At 42.5% G+C, this 16,867-nt stretch overlaps 1 protein-coding gene across 3 annotated transcripts; it reads left to right on the top strand.

Moving 5' to 3' along the window:
* The first annotated feature begins 573 nt into the window (after positions 1-573).
* Positions 574-4,719, top strand: LOC103769422 (calcitonin gene-related peptide). 3 transcript variants are annotated; one of them, XM_008936620.1, is made up of 4 exons: positions 574-665; positions 948-1,079; positions 3,709-3,879; positions 4,235-4,719. In XM_008936620.1, the coding sequence occupies exons 1-3, from the start codon at positions 580-582 to the stop codon at positions 3,866-3,868; spliced, it is 378 nt and encodes a 125-aa protein (XP_008934868.1). In that variant the 5' UTR covers positions 574-579; the 3' UTR covers positions 3,869-3,879; positions 4,235-4,719. The 3 variants fall into 3 exon arrangements, with proteins under 3 accessions (XP_008934868.1, XP_008934867.1, XP_008934866.1); XM_008936619.1 differs by having other exon boundaries at positions 3,706-3,879; XM_008936618.1 differs by lacking the exons at positions 3,709-3,879; positions 4,235-4,719 and adding an exon at positions 1,868-2,412.
* The last annotated feature ends 12,148 nt before the right edge of the window (positions 4,720-16,867 follow it).

Genomic DNA, 16,867 nt, shown 5'->3' with positions numbered 1-16,867 from the left:
ACAGGCTTTGTCCTTGTGACTAATTTTCTGGTTTCTGAGTAGAAATATTTTTTGAAATTTAACTACTTAATTAGTACAGTGTTTTCTGAGATGTTGGTGTGCTAACTGCTAAGCTGCAAGCAGTCTGAAGTGAAGTGCTAGCAGTGGCACTTCATTCTTAAAAATGTCAAACACAAAACTTTTCCTTTTTTTTTTTTTCCTTATGCCTTGTGCCCTGTCATTGCCTGTTCACATCGGGCACACGGACTGACTTTTTTGGCAGTAATCAGTCAAAGAGATGTATTTTCCATCAGGGTGAGGGACACTCTGCAGTAAATTAAATGTAGGTAGCTGTACAGAATTGCAGCTTGGGAAAGCTGCATTTTTATCTCCTGTACTAGTGCTATGCTTCACCTTAAAATTATGGGGAAATCACAGTGCAATAATAGTAATTAAAAAAAAAAGGAAAGGTAACAGTCACAAAAAGCTGTTGGTATTTGTGCTACTTGTGGCTAGGAAACTGATCTCTTTAGTAGAGGGACTGAGAGGGTTGGAAATGAGCCATTGCTTGATGTACCTCTTCCTTGTAGAGAGGAAATCATGGTTATGCTGAAGATTTCATCTTTCCTTGCTGTTTATGCCTTGGTTGTGTGCCAGATGGAGAGCTTCCAGGCAGCTCCAGTCAGGTAAGGAACTGATCCTGCTGCTGTATCTAAATGCAATGGAAACACTTAATATTCTTTAGAGACCTAGGAGGGAGATAGATGACAGTGAATGGGAAAGCTGGCTGCTTTTCATGCTATTTTTGACATTGTGGCTCTTTTATTACCTATCCAAAGCCCAACGCAGGGCTGCCACGGGTGCAAGGCGCTGTCAGTGGCAGGCAGGGGGCATGCCAGGCCCCACTCCCGTGCCTGGCTCTCCCAGCACTCCCTGTCTCATTCAGCCTCTTGCTTGCCTCTGCCTAGACCTGGCCTGGAGTCCGTAACGGATCGAGTGACGCTCAGCGACTATGAAGCTCGGAGGTTATTAAATGCGCTCGTGAAAGAGTTCATACAGATGACAGCAGAAGAGCTGGAGCAAGCCTCCGAGGGGAACAGGTAAGGGCTGCAGGAGAAGAGCAGTGGGGGGATGTTATCTCTTTGCTATTTAGCACCAGCCACCTGAGCAGACCTTCTCCAGGTCCAGTTTTTTTCTCTTCTTGGGGTTACGGCTAACTGTGGTCACCTCACTGGTAAAGGATGAGACCTCCTAGTGCTGATATCGGGAGAACAGTTTCCACCTAGTTAACCTGCTTCTGTCTGTCTTTTACAACTGAAAGTGGAGGGCGATTTGAGCTTGAATGAGGGGGTTGTGTTAAAATACGGCAGCAAAAGGTATGTCTTCCTAGGGGGAGGGTTAGGGGCCTTTCAGTCACTCTTGGATTCTCTGTCGTGAAAGTGCATGCTGTTGTAAGGCATGGAAAGTCCCTGGCAGAGGGGACGTGTCCCTCCTAATGCACGCAGCACCACTCTCCTGGACCAAAGGCATGCGGGAGCATTTGCATTATCCTAACAGGATTTGATTGCAAAGCATGGTGGTGATGTATGAGAGACTGAACAGCATGCTGAATACGTGGGCCCTAAACTTCCTGACCTCTGACTAGGAGCATCCAAAAGGCTAACGACCTTGCTTTTTAACAAAGTTGAATTAATTGGAAAATAGTGTTTTCATTTTGACTGCATATGTATGAACTTACCTGCATGGAATGCGATGCGGAGGGTTTGGTTTTGGTTTTTTGTTGTTTTTAAGTGTTCCTAACTGTAGGTATTTATCTAGGAAAGAAACGCATGTAAATGCATGTTTGAGATTACTCTTCCTTTGGGCATGTTTTTTTTCCCCCCTGCAGCCTGGATAGACCCATTTCCAAACGCTGTGCCAGTCTGAGTACTTGTGTGCTGGGCAAACTGTCTCAAGAATTGCACAAATTGCAAACTTACCCTCGCACTGACGTCGGGGCTGGAACTCCTGGCAAGAAACGGAATGTGCTGAGTGACCTGGAACACGAACGCTATGCAAACTATGGGGATCCCCTAGGAAACAACTAGACCTGCTTATTTCTCCCTTTCTCCTTTTTTTTTTTTTCCTAACCTGATGCATGTGGATCTAACTTTGATTGCTAACTTTGCTATGTTCTTTTGATTCTGTTTTCGACAGAGAATGTTTGAGATGGACCTAATGTTAGGAAGACAGAACTTAACATACATACCAAGCTAGGGGAGAAAATAAATAAAAATGAACAGCACTGCCTTGACATTTCAAATGATTTTCCTAGACCCTGATTTTAAAAAACAATCTAAAGCCTCTTAATTTCTGGCTGCTAAATGTACAAGTAGACTCTTCTTTTGTGCTTGTCCATGCACTTATTCAATAAACCTATTTTTCTATAAGGATTAGATCTGCTTGGTTTAATAACTTGTTTTAGAAAGTAAGATTTCTAGATAAGGCTAGAAAAATGTTACAAGTTCATGAGGCAATGCCAGTAATTCTAGAGAAGTTGAAAGAACTTAAAAACTGAAATTTTACACACACATTCATACGTACTGATGCAACTGGGCATGGATGCAATCCTGTTAGTAAGGATACTGAGGAGCAGAGGGACCAGGAAAGGCTCCTACAGATTTGTTCAAACTAGAAATGTAATCCTGTTTAAAACTGGGTACTGAACACTTCCAGGTAAGAACCTTGTGCTCTTTTTTTTTTTTTTTTCCTTAGTTTGCAATAGGTCTTTACACTAGTGCAGTGTAAGTGCTGCTCTGTTGCTGCACTGCATGTATCTTGTCATGAGGCCTGTTCCAAAACATTGGCATTGATGTTACAAACAGTATTTGTTGTTAACATTAATAAACTGTCTTGTAAAGTTTACCTGAGAAAAATCCCTCATACTGCAAGAAAAAGTTATTGCTTTTGTGGAACACTTCTCAAGCCAGAACTGTGTGACTGCCTATGTCTTGAAGTCCCCCATCTAGCAAGATTATTAGCTGTAGCTTGAACTCTGAGCACAGAACTAATCCTGTTGAAGTCTGTGAACTGCTCCCACTGTAAAGTGCTGTATTAGACAGAGGTCTGGCTCTAGGAGAAAGCTCCCATGTTCCTGTTAAATATGTGTAAGTGGTATGTTTGTGTGAGTTAGCTCTGAAAACAAGCGGTCAACTGCTGTGCAGGTACAGCCCTGCCAGAGTCACTGACAAAGCTCCTGTTGTCATCAGTGATGTGAGGATTGAATCTGTTTTCTGGACACGAGTATGTGTTGAAGTCAGAAGTTAAAGATCTGCATCTGCTACTGTCTTGCAGCAGCACTACAAACAAAATGCAGATCTAAGCTTTTGGAGGGAGTAGGGATTGGTTAAATTCTCCAGACCTGGACCTTCACAGCACCTCTCTGTTGGTCATACTGGAGGCAGGCAGTGGCTCATGTGCTGCTGAAAATCTGGCTTGGCTTAGTCTTCAGTCCAATTGCCCAAGAAAGAAGGGGCTCAGCCACCTTTTGTAAACTGAGACTGGTACTTAGAAGAACGTACAGTCTCATCTCTTAGAGCTCCTAAGCTGTGCAGACAGATGTTGCAAATGCTTGCTGTGCAGCAAGCCTACTTTTTCTTTCCCAGGCATAGAGCATCCCTTACTGACCTTTCATTGTATGCAGGGTGGATACTGCAGGAACTGACTCCTTGTTTTCCTTTTGAAAAGCAGTGTCACAGCACAGAAGAGAGCGTGCAACACAGCGACCTGTGTGACCCATCGTCTGGCAGACTTCCTGAGCAGGTCAGGAGGAGTGGGCAAGAACAACTTTGTACCAACCAACGTGGGATCCAAGGCCTTCGGCAGGAGGAGAAGAAGTGTTCAAATTTAAAAAGCTGAACGGTGGTGTGAATATGGTAAATACACTGCAATAAACTGAATCTGCAATGCAGGCAGCCGCTGGTATTACCAGAATCTTAGTTTTGCTGGATGAGTAACAGACCTGCAGTGATAACCTCTGAGAAAGCAGAGCAAGTAACAGTGTATATAGCTATTAAAAAAAAAAAAAAGTTACAAACATGACAGGGGCATGTTTAGACTGTGGAAAAAAAAAAAAGCTGCTTTTGAGAAGTTCTGCTTAGATAATTAGCTCTGTAGTGCGTTAACTGAACGCAGCAATTTTGTTGGCATTATTTGCTTCTTTTACCAGTAACATTTCATTACCAAGGTATCAGTAACTCTGGATTTGTTCTTTCAGATTGACACGAAAATGAAAGCTCGACTTTAATTTCTAATGAGAGCAACTCTTCTCCATCAGTCAAGACAGCCAAAAAGAAGATTACTTTTGCATCCTAATATTGAAAATGTTTTATTTAATACAAATGAAAACAATTCTGTTATGTATAGTACGAGAGAATCTAGTTATTAAAGTTAAATTATTGTATATTCTTTTTATATGCAACTCTATTTCAAATAAAATGTGAGAGCATCTATTATTTATTTATCTTCCAGCTTATATGTGATTCTTGCTACTTATCCTGGCACTACTGCCAAAACTCGGGGATTGTACTGAACTGCTGCCTGGCAAGGCATGTGTGTATTGAACGGTGTGCTGTGCCTTGATGTAAAACACTTAACTCACCTGATTGTACAGTATGTTTAAAAATTCAAAACCAACCAACAAACACTTCAATACTGTATCATTTGTGAATTTACGCAAAATTAAAAAAAGTATTTTAGATACACTTGGATTGAGAAACTGATTTTTCATTTGAACACAGGGAAATGTTTGGCACTATCCCAACACTGCAGATCAGATGGCCCATTGATCCCCTGCAGCCTTATTAACTAGAAATACTAGGACTCGAGTAAAAAGTTCAGAACAGAAAGCAGAGCTGCCTTTTATAGAGATTTGTAAAGCAGTGTCTCAAAAAGAGACCTCTTAGTGAGACTTGTGCTAGAAAAACAAGCCCCAGTTGTGTTTAATAAAATCTTAGAGACAAGCTTCTTCGTGTGTGGGTTAAGACTAAATGTTTTTCTACAGGATGTAGTTCAGATGAAATGGCCTAACAGGCTTTGTAGATTTTTGTCTAAGGTTGCAAAAGTGAACTGGAAAGGGAGAGAAGGAGCTATGGAGATGTACATTCCTTTTAAGCAATCCTGAAACAGAGTCTATTTAGGGATCAGGGATAAATAATTAGAGTGAGTGGAGAAGAGGGTAACTGGAAGCAATCCATGGACTTCTAAGTAGTGCTGCCAGCTTTCTCCTTAAAGCTGCTGCTGTTTCAGTTTAGTAGCTGAGTCAGGTATTTATTTAGATTTGTTTTGTGCCCCACAGCTGGACTCTGAAGTCTGCTTCAGCAGTTCAGATGAGGATCACCTCCCCGTGCAGAGTAAAGGTTAAGGCTCTTACGGGAACTCTGTCTGTCTCTGCTGCAGGTGTAATAGCAAAAAGAAGCATGGTCAGCCAGGTGTAGACATAGCCAGTAAGGGCATCCAGTGATGACACTTCCATGCCATGCTCATTTGTGGCCATGGTTTCACTCCTTGGAGAACATTTCAGCCCTGGTAAGTCAGTGTACAAAGCAGACCTTTACAAAGATAAAAAGCAGTGTAAAGGGAAAAGTTCCAGTACTTAAATAGGCAAAGGAGGAGGGGTGTTCGGACCTGGATTGCAAATTTGTTGCCCAGAGACAGTCTGTGTTTTTTTTTCCCCCCCCTTTTCTCCTGAAGTATCTGAGATTGCTCACAACTGGGTGCACTATACCTGTGTGGTGAACCACTGCCCCGTGCTTGTGTGAGGATCTGGTGGGCTAGACTCAACTACCATTTCTGGAGCTTGGAAGCATTCTTTGCCAGGTTTCAAGTATTCTTCCCCGTTTTCCTTTGCACAAAGTGGGAGTTCTGTGTTGAGATCACCTAGCTACCTCAACAACATTTTTCCCTGTCACTACAGAGCTTGTGGGTACAGGTGATTGGTTATCCCTTTTGTTCCCTACTATAGTGCCCAACAGCTTAATATCCTCCAAGATAAAATGCCTAAGCATGTTTATTAGGATGAATACATGGAATTCGATGATTCATATTTAATAAGAAGCCAGGTAACGTTCATGGGGCCACTTCTAGCTTCAAAGCTCAAGTAATTTATTTTTTTCCATTTACAGCAGTTCCCTGTTGAGAGACAGGTGAGGCTGTTTCACATGTTGTATGACAGCTGTAGTGTCCATCTCTTCTAAAAAACTGTTAGGCCTTCTTTTCAGTTTAACAAATTTATGCTTTTTTTTTTTTGTCAGCCAAAGAGATTTCCTCAGACTAATATGCTACACCCAGTCACAAACCTAACATGTAAAAACAGATTCTAGTAACCTTGGTGCTGTTTTAAACTGTCTTTGTTGGAAGAAGATTGGCTAAAACATTTGATATTTGTTTGTTTGTTTATTTGTTGTGGGTTTTTTTTTCCTTAGGAAGAAATAGTTACTTTCATACCTCAAGATCTACTCCTGTTGTATCTTCTGTCTCATCTCTCTTTAAGATCTCTCTCTGCACAGCTATGCAATACATTCACCAAATAAATATACCTGTGAAGGACACAGAGCCATAGCACTATGAAAGCACAGGGGAGTAGGAAAAAAAGCCCTTACATCCTCTTTCATGATGTGCAGAGACAAACCCTCCACCACAATATGAGGCTGAGCTTTAGGAGAAGCAGATTATTATTGAAATGAGACAAAGCTAAAGGTGCAAACACTAATATTTTAATTAAAAAAAAAAACATTAAGGCACTGAACATTGTAGAAGGAATTGAAAAGCCAGTAGCAGCCTGTCAATTGCTTTAACTGAATTTGTGAACAAATGGAAGAAATTGTTTCCATTTATTTAAAGTGCTGTTCTTGATAGTATTACCCAAACTTATCAGCTCTTAAATAAACCCCAAACTTCTACCCCAGGAGAAAATCTATTTAGGAATTAGCATTTAATAAGGAAAAGTATGGTTTCTAATGTACTTACCTTTCCATTTTAATTACATTGCCACTCTAAGCATGCTGAAAGCTGGCAGAAAATATGATGTTGGTGCAGTGTGTGTGTGAGTGGTGTCAAACCCGAGTCACTTAATATTCAGTCAGGCAAGACACTGGATCAGTCGTGCACAAGTGCTTCTGTTCTTGTTTATGAGGCAGTATCAGGAGGCCTATAGTTTGGTTTGGAGTTTTTAGATGCTTGTAAGTGTGTGTTTGCTTTACAGTAGGCTGTTCCTTTAAGCTGTGTGCAAATGATGGCTTTGGGAAGGTACTTTACAAGTAAAGGCAAAGAGGGAAGACATTTCTGAGAAAGGCAGGTTATGAAATTTGCCCAGTCCTCTCCTCTGTGCTGACGGGGAGTAAAGAAGCATCATCTTGTGGCTAGTGACTAAGCACAGAGAGGGCATAGAGGGATCCCTCTCAGATGAGGTATTTACCCACCTGATCCTGCTTTGGTCTTGCTGGTGGGTGCAGCTTCCAGCTGGAGATGGGGTGGGTGAGGGAGCAGGGGAGCTCACTTAGGCTGGTGCCATGAGGCAAACTCACCTGCTTGCCTCCTGGAGGGGGCTGTGGGGATGGGGACGGGGACGTGCAGGAAGGTGTCGTGGGCTCCCTGGGGTGTCACAGGTCCCCGGGGTCCCTGTGCAGGGCTGTGGCACCATACAGGGCATCAGGCAGGTGTGAACCAGCTGCTGTGGGCACTGGATGGTGGATAACAGCATTGCTAATGCCAACACATGTCCCTGTGGATCTTAGCAGCTGCCAAAATGGAGATGTGGGAGCTGTTCAGCTGTGTGCCTTTTGCCAAGGGGCAGACGGTCTCCTGCTCCTAGATCCAGCTGAGTTTTTGGTTCAGGATCACAAACCAGGACATGGCTGCATATATTGATAGAGCATCATTTTGAAATAGCCCAAGTGGACTTTCACTGTGGCTCTCTCCAGATATTTAGATCACTTTTTTCTCCTTCTGTTAGTGGAATTCAATTCATCTTCCTGAAAGCTTCCATCATCTGTAGTGTGAGAAAGGAGCAGAGCTAATGCTATTGCTTCTGACACTGAGCACTGCCAAAAGCAACTTAGAGCAGACAGTAGTAAATTTTGGTACTGGTTATCTAATCCAGCATTGCCATGTCTAATTAGTAGATTGAACATCTCTACAAGGTGAAGAGTTTAAAATGTACTGTAGAATTTGGGTCTGCGCATTTTTCTAGGCTGAACTATTTCAGAACAGGAGAATACTTGTTAGAGATGAGCTGGGCATTTCAAGCCTCATTTCACCCATGCTGAATGCTGGCAACATCTTTCCAAGCTGGTGGTGCTCACTGCTTCTGACAGCCAGGTGAGTCCTGCCCTGGCTGCTGGAAGGGGTCTGCATGGTGCATGCAGTTGCTGCCTCCTTACTGTTTTAAAAGGCACCACATCCTTCCCCTGTTCTGCAAAGGATTGTCCTCTGTTTTGGGTGTTCCTTATGCCTTTTAAAGTTGTTCTTTTCTGCAGAAAATGTCCAAGGAGTATAGTACCCTTCCTCCCTTCCTCCCCCCCCGAAAGTAAATCATTCCAATTTCTAAATTATGCCAAACATTGCAATACTTTGGGTGATTTCCTGTCCATCCTTGGAGTAAGAAGAGTCATTGCAACATTTTTCTTTCTATTCTTGGCTTTATCACAATCCTTGTTTGCACCAATTATGCTTTTGGCTGGGGCCAAGGTGTGATCCCAGCCAACTTATTAGTGTCACCTCCACAAAAGCAAACGTTGCCTTTCAGACTCTGAATGTGTACCTCTGGGCAGGCTTCTTTTCTCCCTTATGTGTGAGAAAATACTCAGAGATTCCACTTAGTACTTCATTACCCTCATTGACTGCCCACAAAAGATGATTACACTCTTGCTGGTTTGGCTTTTCTCTTCTCTTCCGGTGTCATGTCACATTTCTTCTTCTTTTCAATAGCTTTTCCTAATGGCATCTTGTCTCATTAGCAGAGGAGGCAATTTGACAGTGTATTCATCTATTCAATGTCCATGAATTACAGTATTTATCATATATGCAAGAAATCAATTTGATTTCCCAATTACTCCTTGAGAGTCTGCAAGCCAGTCTTCTCTGAGGAGACTACATGGCAAGGAGTGTGGTGGTCTCCAGGTGCCAGTCATGTATGGTAGACACGGGTACAACAGTTCTGAGTAACACCTACCAAGGCTGTCTCTGAGTAACTGCTCCCAGAGCTGCCAGCAAACAGAAGCACTTGAGACACAAACTGCTATGCTATGGAAAAGAAATTGCCTCAGGATGAAGCAAAGGAGAAAAAGCAAAGGAGCCTTTAAATGCTAAACAAGTTGTGTAAGTTTTTTTTACAAAGTAAAATTGGTAATGTATTTTGTAGGTAAATGTAATTTCCAAAGTGCTGGATGCAGAAAGCAGCCCTGTGTGTGAGCTGCCTGTCAGACCCCCCAGGCACTTCCCTCAGAGGCCACAGGTCACATCAGAGCACAGGAAGGTGGACTGGAGTCATAGTCAGATCAGTGTGTTCAGTGTATTACCTTGTTTTTTCTTAATATGCTGTTTTGTCTCCTCCAGCACTAGCCAAGTGTTGGTGGTGCTCTCCCCCTGTCTCCGAGTCCCTTCATGCTGGGGGTGCCTGCTCCTCCTCTTTCAGGGCTGGTGGAAACAGCCCAGGGACCCTGATTGTCCCCACCCCGATAGGTGCCACTGTCCCACACTTGTTGCAAGGTCAGCTGCCTTCCTCTATGGCTTTGCTGCAGGTCGTAACTCAGGATCATGAGGAACTCTTCTTCTTTGCTCTTTAGAAAACTGGCTGTTTTGCTCATTTTCTGTTTGCTCCCTGCCAGGCCATTTCTGCTCCATGGAAGAGCTTAATCCTATGGCTGTTTGGAGTCTTTATATCTTCTTCACAGACTTGAAAACACTTTGAAAGTCCAAACCAATTATGTCAGCCACATAAATTTGCCCATTATTCTGCTGACGTACTTGATAGGCTGTTACAGGTCTTCACTGGCTCTTTTTTTGGGGACAGCCAATTATTCTAATTAGCATATGTTCCTAAAATAGTTACATAGGTAGTTTAGAATTCCATTTTTAGCTCATGAGATAATTATAGTTATTATTATTAGTGGGTAGGAGTGACCTGTTACCACAAATGAATCTGAAGCAAGTGCATTTTGGGGAAGGATGACACTACCAGTGTAGTGACTGACTTTCCTGTGGACAAGCAGATTTTATCTGCCTACAAGCCCCAGCAGCTTAGGGGTGCTTTGTCAATCTTCCTGCAAAGGCTTAAGGAGACAATGCTGCTGGGGACATTTCTGAGTGTGTGTGTATTTTCCCAGCAAGATTTCTTAGTCCTTTCCTCCTAGGCTGGAAAATTCTTCTTCATCATTCTATAAAGACACTATATAAGTGTTAATTTAGTTAGAAAAAGGAATATTAATTTGTGTTCTTAATATAATAGAAACAGAGAATTAAATGGAAAAAGGAGATCGATGTGAGCATCAAATGCTGGAGCTGCAGAGAAAACTGTGTTTTCATTTTCATTTAGAAGACTTAATGATACACAGATCAGCAACCAGGCCTTTTGAAACATTTTAGGTATGACAGTGAAGTCAAAGAATTTTTCATAAACTTTATGGGTTAGCTATTTGTACTTCAAGTGTATTCCTGGTAAGAGTACACACTTAAATGTGCAAAAGTTTTGTTTGCTTTATGTGAAGCTCCTTTTGCTTCTCTTTCCTAAGAAAGGTTCTCAGAAGAGATAAAATGTCTGTATTACACCTTTTTCCCCCTGGACAGTGGCAGAGCTGTGTGTAATCTTGCTCTTCAGGTGTTGAAGTGCTGGTTTTGTAATTGTGTATTTTAAAACCACACGCTTTTAGTATTTAACTGAAACATCTTTGTGACTGAAGTTCTTGGTAGGATTAATGTCCCTGTGAAGGTATTGAAGTGGCTTTCTGAAAAATGATGGAATACCAGCTTATAATAATGACACCTATAGCTGCAGCACTGGTGACTAAAACCTGAGCACTTGGTAGCACGGGCTGCCAGTGTCCCAGCCACAGAAAGAACAGCCCAGGTAGCCTCAGGGTCCCAGAGACATTTCTCTCACTCTCTGTAATCACCAGTATTTCTGCTCGCTAAAAGTTTTATTGCTTATTTGAGTATTCCTTGCAACTTCTGCAGAAGCCATGCTTTATAGGCTGCCACTGGTGCCACTTGAATGATACGGCAGGTGGGGGTAAAGCCCCTACCCTTACAACTGTTAATGATTTGGCATCTAGAAAACACTTCTAGATCAGGAGCTTTTGAAGACATGTCATGATAAATGTTAACCTGTGTCATCTCTCACAGCCAACCAGCTTTAGCTGTCGTGCCCCATCAGCCCTCCCAAGCTGTGCCAGAAAGCCCCTTTCCCCTGCAGCTGCAGAATCTCGAGCTGTCGACAGCAGGCTTACTGGTTTTTATGGGCTCATATTTCCCCCATCCTGGTTTTCCTCCCTAATTAGAAATTCAACCTGACGATGCTTCACAAACTACAGCTTCCAGCATACTGATGAGGAAACAGAAAAAAATTCGTACATCAGGTGTTTTTTGCTGTACACCATTAGCTGCCCTTATTTAACTTTGCAATCAAGTCAGACAAAGAAGTAATATCTCATATGTATCACAACTCATTTTTTTTTCATTGCTATATCCAAGTCCTGGAATTCAGGTGAGCAGAAACTCCTTCACAGCACTCATGGAGGACCTTAAATTGATACAAATATAATGTGTACTTATAATACCACAGAAGTATGAAACACCTTTAATGGAAATGGTAATCTAAACTAACATTTCCATCTCTTTGTTTCAATTTCTGCTAAAAATTATATATGGGAAGAAGAGAGGGGAAGGCATGTCATTTTCTGGTTTGTTAAGTTTTTAGGTACTGCATAGAAATTAAACCCATATAAAGGTGCTCGAACTGAGAGTGATTGGTACTTCCCTCTTCCAGAAGCTAGAGGGCACAGGAGACACAGAAAGTCTCCCGTATAACTCGGTTATCAAGAGGCGTGAGTGAGTAATTTAGAGTAACTTTCTGTTGCTTTCGCATAAAATAGCACTTGCTACTCAAGTTCAAACTGATTTTGTTCTGCTTCTGAAGGGAATTAACTTAAAAACAGAAGCATCTTTCAGGTTTTTAATCCATTGCTGTCAAGTGGAATACCCATAGACTTCAGACTTGTCTAACTGGTCTGGTCAAAATATTCTGTAACTTTTCTTTGCCCCTACATAGTGTTTCTGTGCTAGCACCATCCTGCTGTGTTTTAGGTTACAGTCCATGTATCTACTAGTACAATACCCATGTGAGAAGGATACCAGCAGACTCCTTGCAGTGCAGACTAAGCCTTATTTTGTTTGCATTTTGAGAACAAAGTTCACAGAGCTTGCCTTAAATGCCCTAAATGTGTAAGAGGAACAGGGCATCCTGAGCTGCGATTTGGAAGACCTCCCCAAATTCTGGTGTGTTTTGCTTTCAATTCAGCGTAATCCGATGAGCGAGCTGAACCTTGCCACAGTCTATGAGGGAGACAAGATGTATGAATCAATTCATTCATGCTGAGTTGCTCAGGTCAGTTGACTTTCTCAAACAGAAACCCAAATGTACCATGAGTTTTCAGGATCCCAGCATCCTTTTGTGATAGGTTTCCGTAGGTTTTATGCCTGAAGCCAGATGGATGCTGAACCATGGGATGATATTCCAATAAAAAAAGCAGGACTGAAACTCCACTGAATTATTCATTGGGTGTTGAGTGATGCAGAGGGAGTGACTCTAGTGGACACCCCTGAAGAGGAGAGCAGTGCTCAGCACAGCCCTGTGGGTGCCACACCTGGCCTCTTTTCCCAGGCAGGAGTCTGCAGAAATGAATACCTCATATAAATGAACTGCAGCAACTGTGTTTGGTAGCTGTCCATTACTCATCTTGAAACAGTCAATCTCATTCCAAAAAACAGTGAAATGCATGCTTCAGTGCCATGGACATAAAATTAAAAGCATATTCAAGTGCTTTGCTGAAAAGCAATGGACTTCCACGCATCTTTGAAGAGAAGCACATCTTCAGGCTTGCTGTCTCAAATCTGGTGATGCCTCCTAATAAATGTCACAGATCAATACAGGATCACAGACTACATCAACATAGAGCTGGTTCCAAAAGCTGGTGTGTACCAATAATGTAACTTTAGCCCGTGAAGCATCTTCCCAGTTGGCCTTGGAAGCTGAGGAGCTGTACAGCCCTGTCCAAAAGGTGGGTGTCTGGGGGTATGGTACCACTGCTGCTGTCACAGTTTGATAATGACCAGTGATGTGTCAATGTACTGCTTGGGGAAGTTAAACTCCAGTACAGGCAGAGAAGCTGTGGTGCAGAAAGTTATAATCAGGAGGCCAACTGTGTCTATGAAACTGAACTCACCTTTCAGATAAAATAATATTTGGAGGTTTATTTTTGGATGATGTTGGGAGGGAGTTGCCACTGAAGCCTCCTGGTATTGGTGGTAAGTGAATCAGGGTTTCAGTCCAGAGCCCTGGTCCAAAAGGTGGGTGTCTGGGGGTATGGTACCACTGCTGCTGTCACAGTTTGATAATGACCAGTGATGTGTCAATGTACTGCTTGGGGAAGTTAAACTCCAGTACAGGCAGAGAAGCTGTGGTGTAAAAAGTTATAATCAGGAGGCCAACTGTGTCTATGAAACTGAACTCACCTTTCAGATAAAATAATATTTGGAGATTTATTTTTGGATGATGTTGGGAGGGCGTTGCCACTATGGGTGGTAAGTGAATCAGGGTTTCAGTCTAGAGCCCTGGAGGAAAGATTACATTGCTGGGGTAAGAAACCCCTCTACAGAATTGATTTGAAATCAAACTCCCCTGTACTCTTGCAAGAAAGTTTCTTCTGTGAAACCCAGTTACAAAATTTGGTGGAAGCAATAAAACATCCAAAATCATACAGAATAGTCTGGCTGCTGGTATCCAGCCGTAGCAGAGGGCACTGGCAGGGAGAGTCATGCTGTCGTGTGGGATTTGTGCTGGGCTGGACTGTGGTAGTGGTGAGTGCTGTAAGAAAATCCAAGAGCAAAATAGGGGGTGATGCCACAGAGTCTGAGAAACATGCAGTGCCACGAGGGCTGAGAAATTATAAAACACTGTTCATTGAGTGCTACCTGCACTGTGTACCCAATGAGCCAGAAACTTGTAGACAAGATAGAATATAAGTAAGTCAGGGCAGATTAATGAATTGTGCACTAATGAGACAAGGAGAAGCTGGAGTACTCAAGCTTCCCTGCATGTGACTTTGTCTCTCAAATATCTTTTTAACATGGTATTTAGGTAATAGTAATATAAAATCCAGGTATATAGTAATATGCAGATTAATTTAACTCAGCTGATATTCCATTTTAGACATTTGGCTTCCTTCTGATGGTGGTTACTGCTAAGAGCTACCACGGTACATGTAGTTCCCTGGGAACAAGGCACAGGCATTGTGTCACCATCACATGTCCCAGATATTTGATTTTTCTAATCCTCCAATGTTTTAAAAAAATATAATTTACAGCTTATTACAATGTTTTTCCTGTTCATTAGAGGAAAAGGAAAAGTTATTACAATGCCTTGTAATCCTGGAGTAGAGTTTAGCAAAATATCTGATATGTTGTCATAAGAAGCCAAGGGGTTATTTGCTTTGCTACTGGTTATCAAAGCATATGGCTACTGGAGTATGTGACTCTGCTAAAAGGCATTTTTCTTCCTTGATAGTCATTTACAGAGTGATACATGGTTAAGAATACATTCCTGAAAATGCAGGCTTTTATTTAATATAGTATTATTAACTGCATGTGGTAGAAGACTGCTGTGTTTGCATTTTCCATAGCAGATGCACATGCCACCTTTGCTAGCTCTGGTTGGTGAGACTGTGTTGCCAGGCAGAGGCATGAAAAAGTTTCAGTGCTGGTACCTTGAAATTATACATAGTTATGTCTTTCCACTGTCACAGGTCTTCTCCTCCTTCCTGCCTGGTGACTGGAGCTATCTACAGAACCAGGGTTTGGTATTTTATTTTCTGAGTTTGAGTTCTAAGAGACTGTAATTTATAGGGAGCTTCACTGGGAAACCATTTACGCTCAGAAGTCATGTACTTATGACTTCTCCTGGGCAACAGGCTTGTGGTTTTGGACTTGATTTTTTCTGTGATATTGTTGTCTATAGGGCTGAAATAGGAGAGTGGTTAGTTACTGCTTCTCTGAACTTTTGACACTCATTGGCTGGTTTTGGTGTTATTCCTTATCCAGTCCAGATGTTTCTGCACATGAGCTGCCCAGCCATTCAGCCTATTTTTTTTGGATGGCAAGGCCTTAATTTTGCCTCGTAATGAAGGACATTTGAGAGTGGAGGTGACCTGTTTTTTGGAGAAGAACTCCACCGGCTTTGGCATTCTTGCATGATTGGATGTGGTTACAGAGAGCCATGATATGTGACTGCTGCATTAAAACTGACCTTGGCCAGAGGTTGTGTAGCATTTCTCCAGGCTGCTTTGGGGGCACTGTTACATGTCCCTGGGAGACTGTAACAGGCTCATGGAAATCCCACACAACTGGCCCTTGAGGTCCCTGCCACTCCTCTCAGCCTGTGCGTGACTAATGCTGCCCGCAGCCTGCACCCCAAAGGGGCCTTCATGTTTTAAGCCCAAATTTCCATCTTCTCCTCCCTTGACAAGTGCGTTGCAAGGGTAATGCTCTGCATAACTCTAACTAGTAGTATTTGCAAAAAAAGATGTTAAAAACTGGTTGATCACTCCTCAGGCCAGATTTCCAAATAATCTCTGCACCCGGCAGGTCTCACTAGGATGAGGGAGCCAGGCTGAGCACTGCAGCCATAAACAAGACAAAATGGGAAGATTTGTCAGAAAAGGTGACTTCAGGCTATCCTGGCAACCCCCTGGTTAAACTCCTGGTTTTGGGCCACAGTGCTTGTGTGGGTGGGAAGAGCAAGCAGAAGCCTGGCCTCCTCCTCAGAATTGTTGGGGTAGGTCAGGCTGTCTGAGAAGTGAAAAGCTGCTTTTCCTCAAACAACAGTTGTTTCCTTCATTGCTTGTAACACATTTTACATTATTAAGTTTCTGGAATAAATACATGAAAAAGGCAGAAAGAGAGAAAGGAAGTTAAAGTTTTCTTGTCAGAAGATTAAAAGCAAACTAAAGTGACAATCGTGCAAGGACTTTGGGGTGTCACTTACTACAGGCACTGCCACTGGTCCTGTTACCATGGGGGCAAGACAGAGAAAGGCTAAGCAGGTTGAAAATGCACAGAAATGAGAAGATATAAAAAGTAAAATAGGAGGAGATAAACTGGAAAGGGCTAAAATCCAAGCCTTGAATTCAGAGGAAAGATTATTCTACTCCTTTCCCCTTCTGAGTGTTTGGGAGGCCAGTTCTGACTATAAGCTGTATGGAGCAAGAAATGTGCCCTAATCTTAACAGAATTTGGGATGCTTTTCAATTTCCATTGGATAAAATAAGGAAGCCCAGGCTCAGCAGAAAGGATTGTTTTTGTTGTGTGAATGGAGCTGCAGGATACAACCATATCCAGCAGCCAGGAAAAAACCCCAGCATGTTGGTGGTACCCTGAGGAGTGCTAAGGAGTGCTGGTGTCAATGCCAGTGCATACTGACCAGTCTGAGTGCTTACAACGAGAACAGTGAATACCAGATTCCTCAGAAGGTGGTGGAATTTGCCAGGCGCCCAAAAAACAACCAGACCATTTTCAGGTCCTGATTATTTCCTAATGAACCACTTGACCCCAAGGGCCTATGGCTGCCATGAAAGTCTGCATT

Source organism: Merops nubicus, unplaced genomic scaffold, assembly GCF_000691845.1.
Source record: "Merops nubicus isolate BGI_N331 unplaced genomic scaffold, ASM69184v1 scaffold18293, whole genome shotgun sequence".
In the NCBI taxonomy this organism is placed as follows: Eukaryota; Metazoa; Chordata; class Aves; order Coraciiformes; family Meropidae; genus Merops; species Merops nubicus.
The sequence above is the reverse complement of the archived record's forward strand: the minus strand, read 5'-3'. Positions and strand labels throughout refer to the sequence as shown.

Bases quoted from the DNA above. Each gene is read 5' to 3' on its own strand.
- LOC103769422 (XM_008936618.1), top strand. From the start codon at position 580: ATGGTTATGCTGAAGATTTCATCTTTCCTTGCTGTTTATGCCTTGGTT. The intron at 666-947 runs GTAAGGAACTGA...GCCTCTGCCTAG, and splicing joins TTCCAGGCAGCTCCAGTCAG to ACCTGGCCTGGAGTCCGTAA. The intron at 1,080-1,867 runs GTAAGGGCTGCA...TCCCCCCTGCAG, and splicing joins CAAGCCTCCGAGGGGAACAG to CCTGGATAGACCCATTTCCA.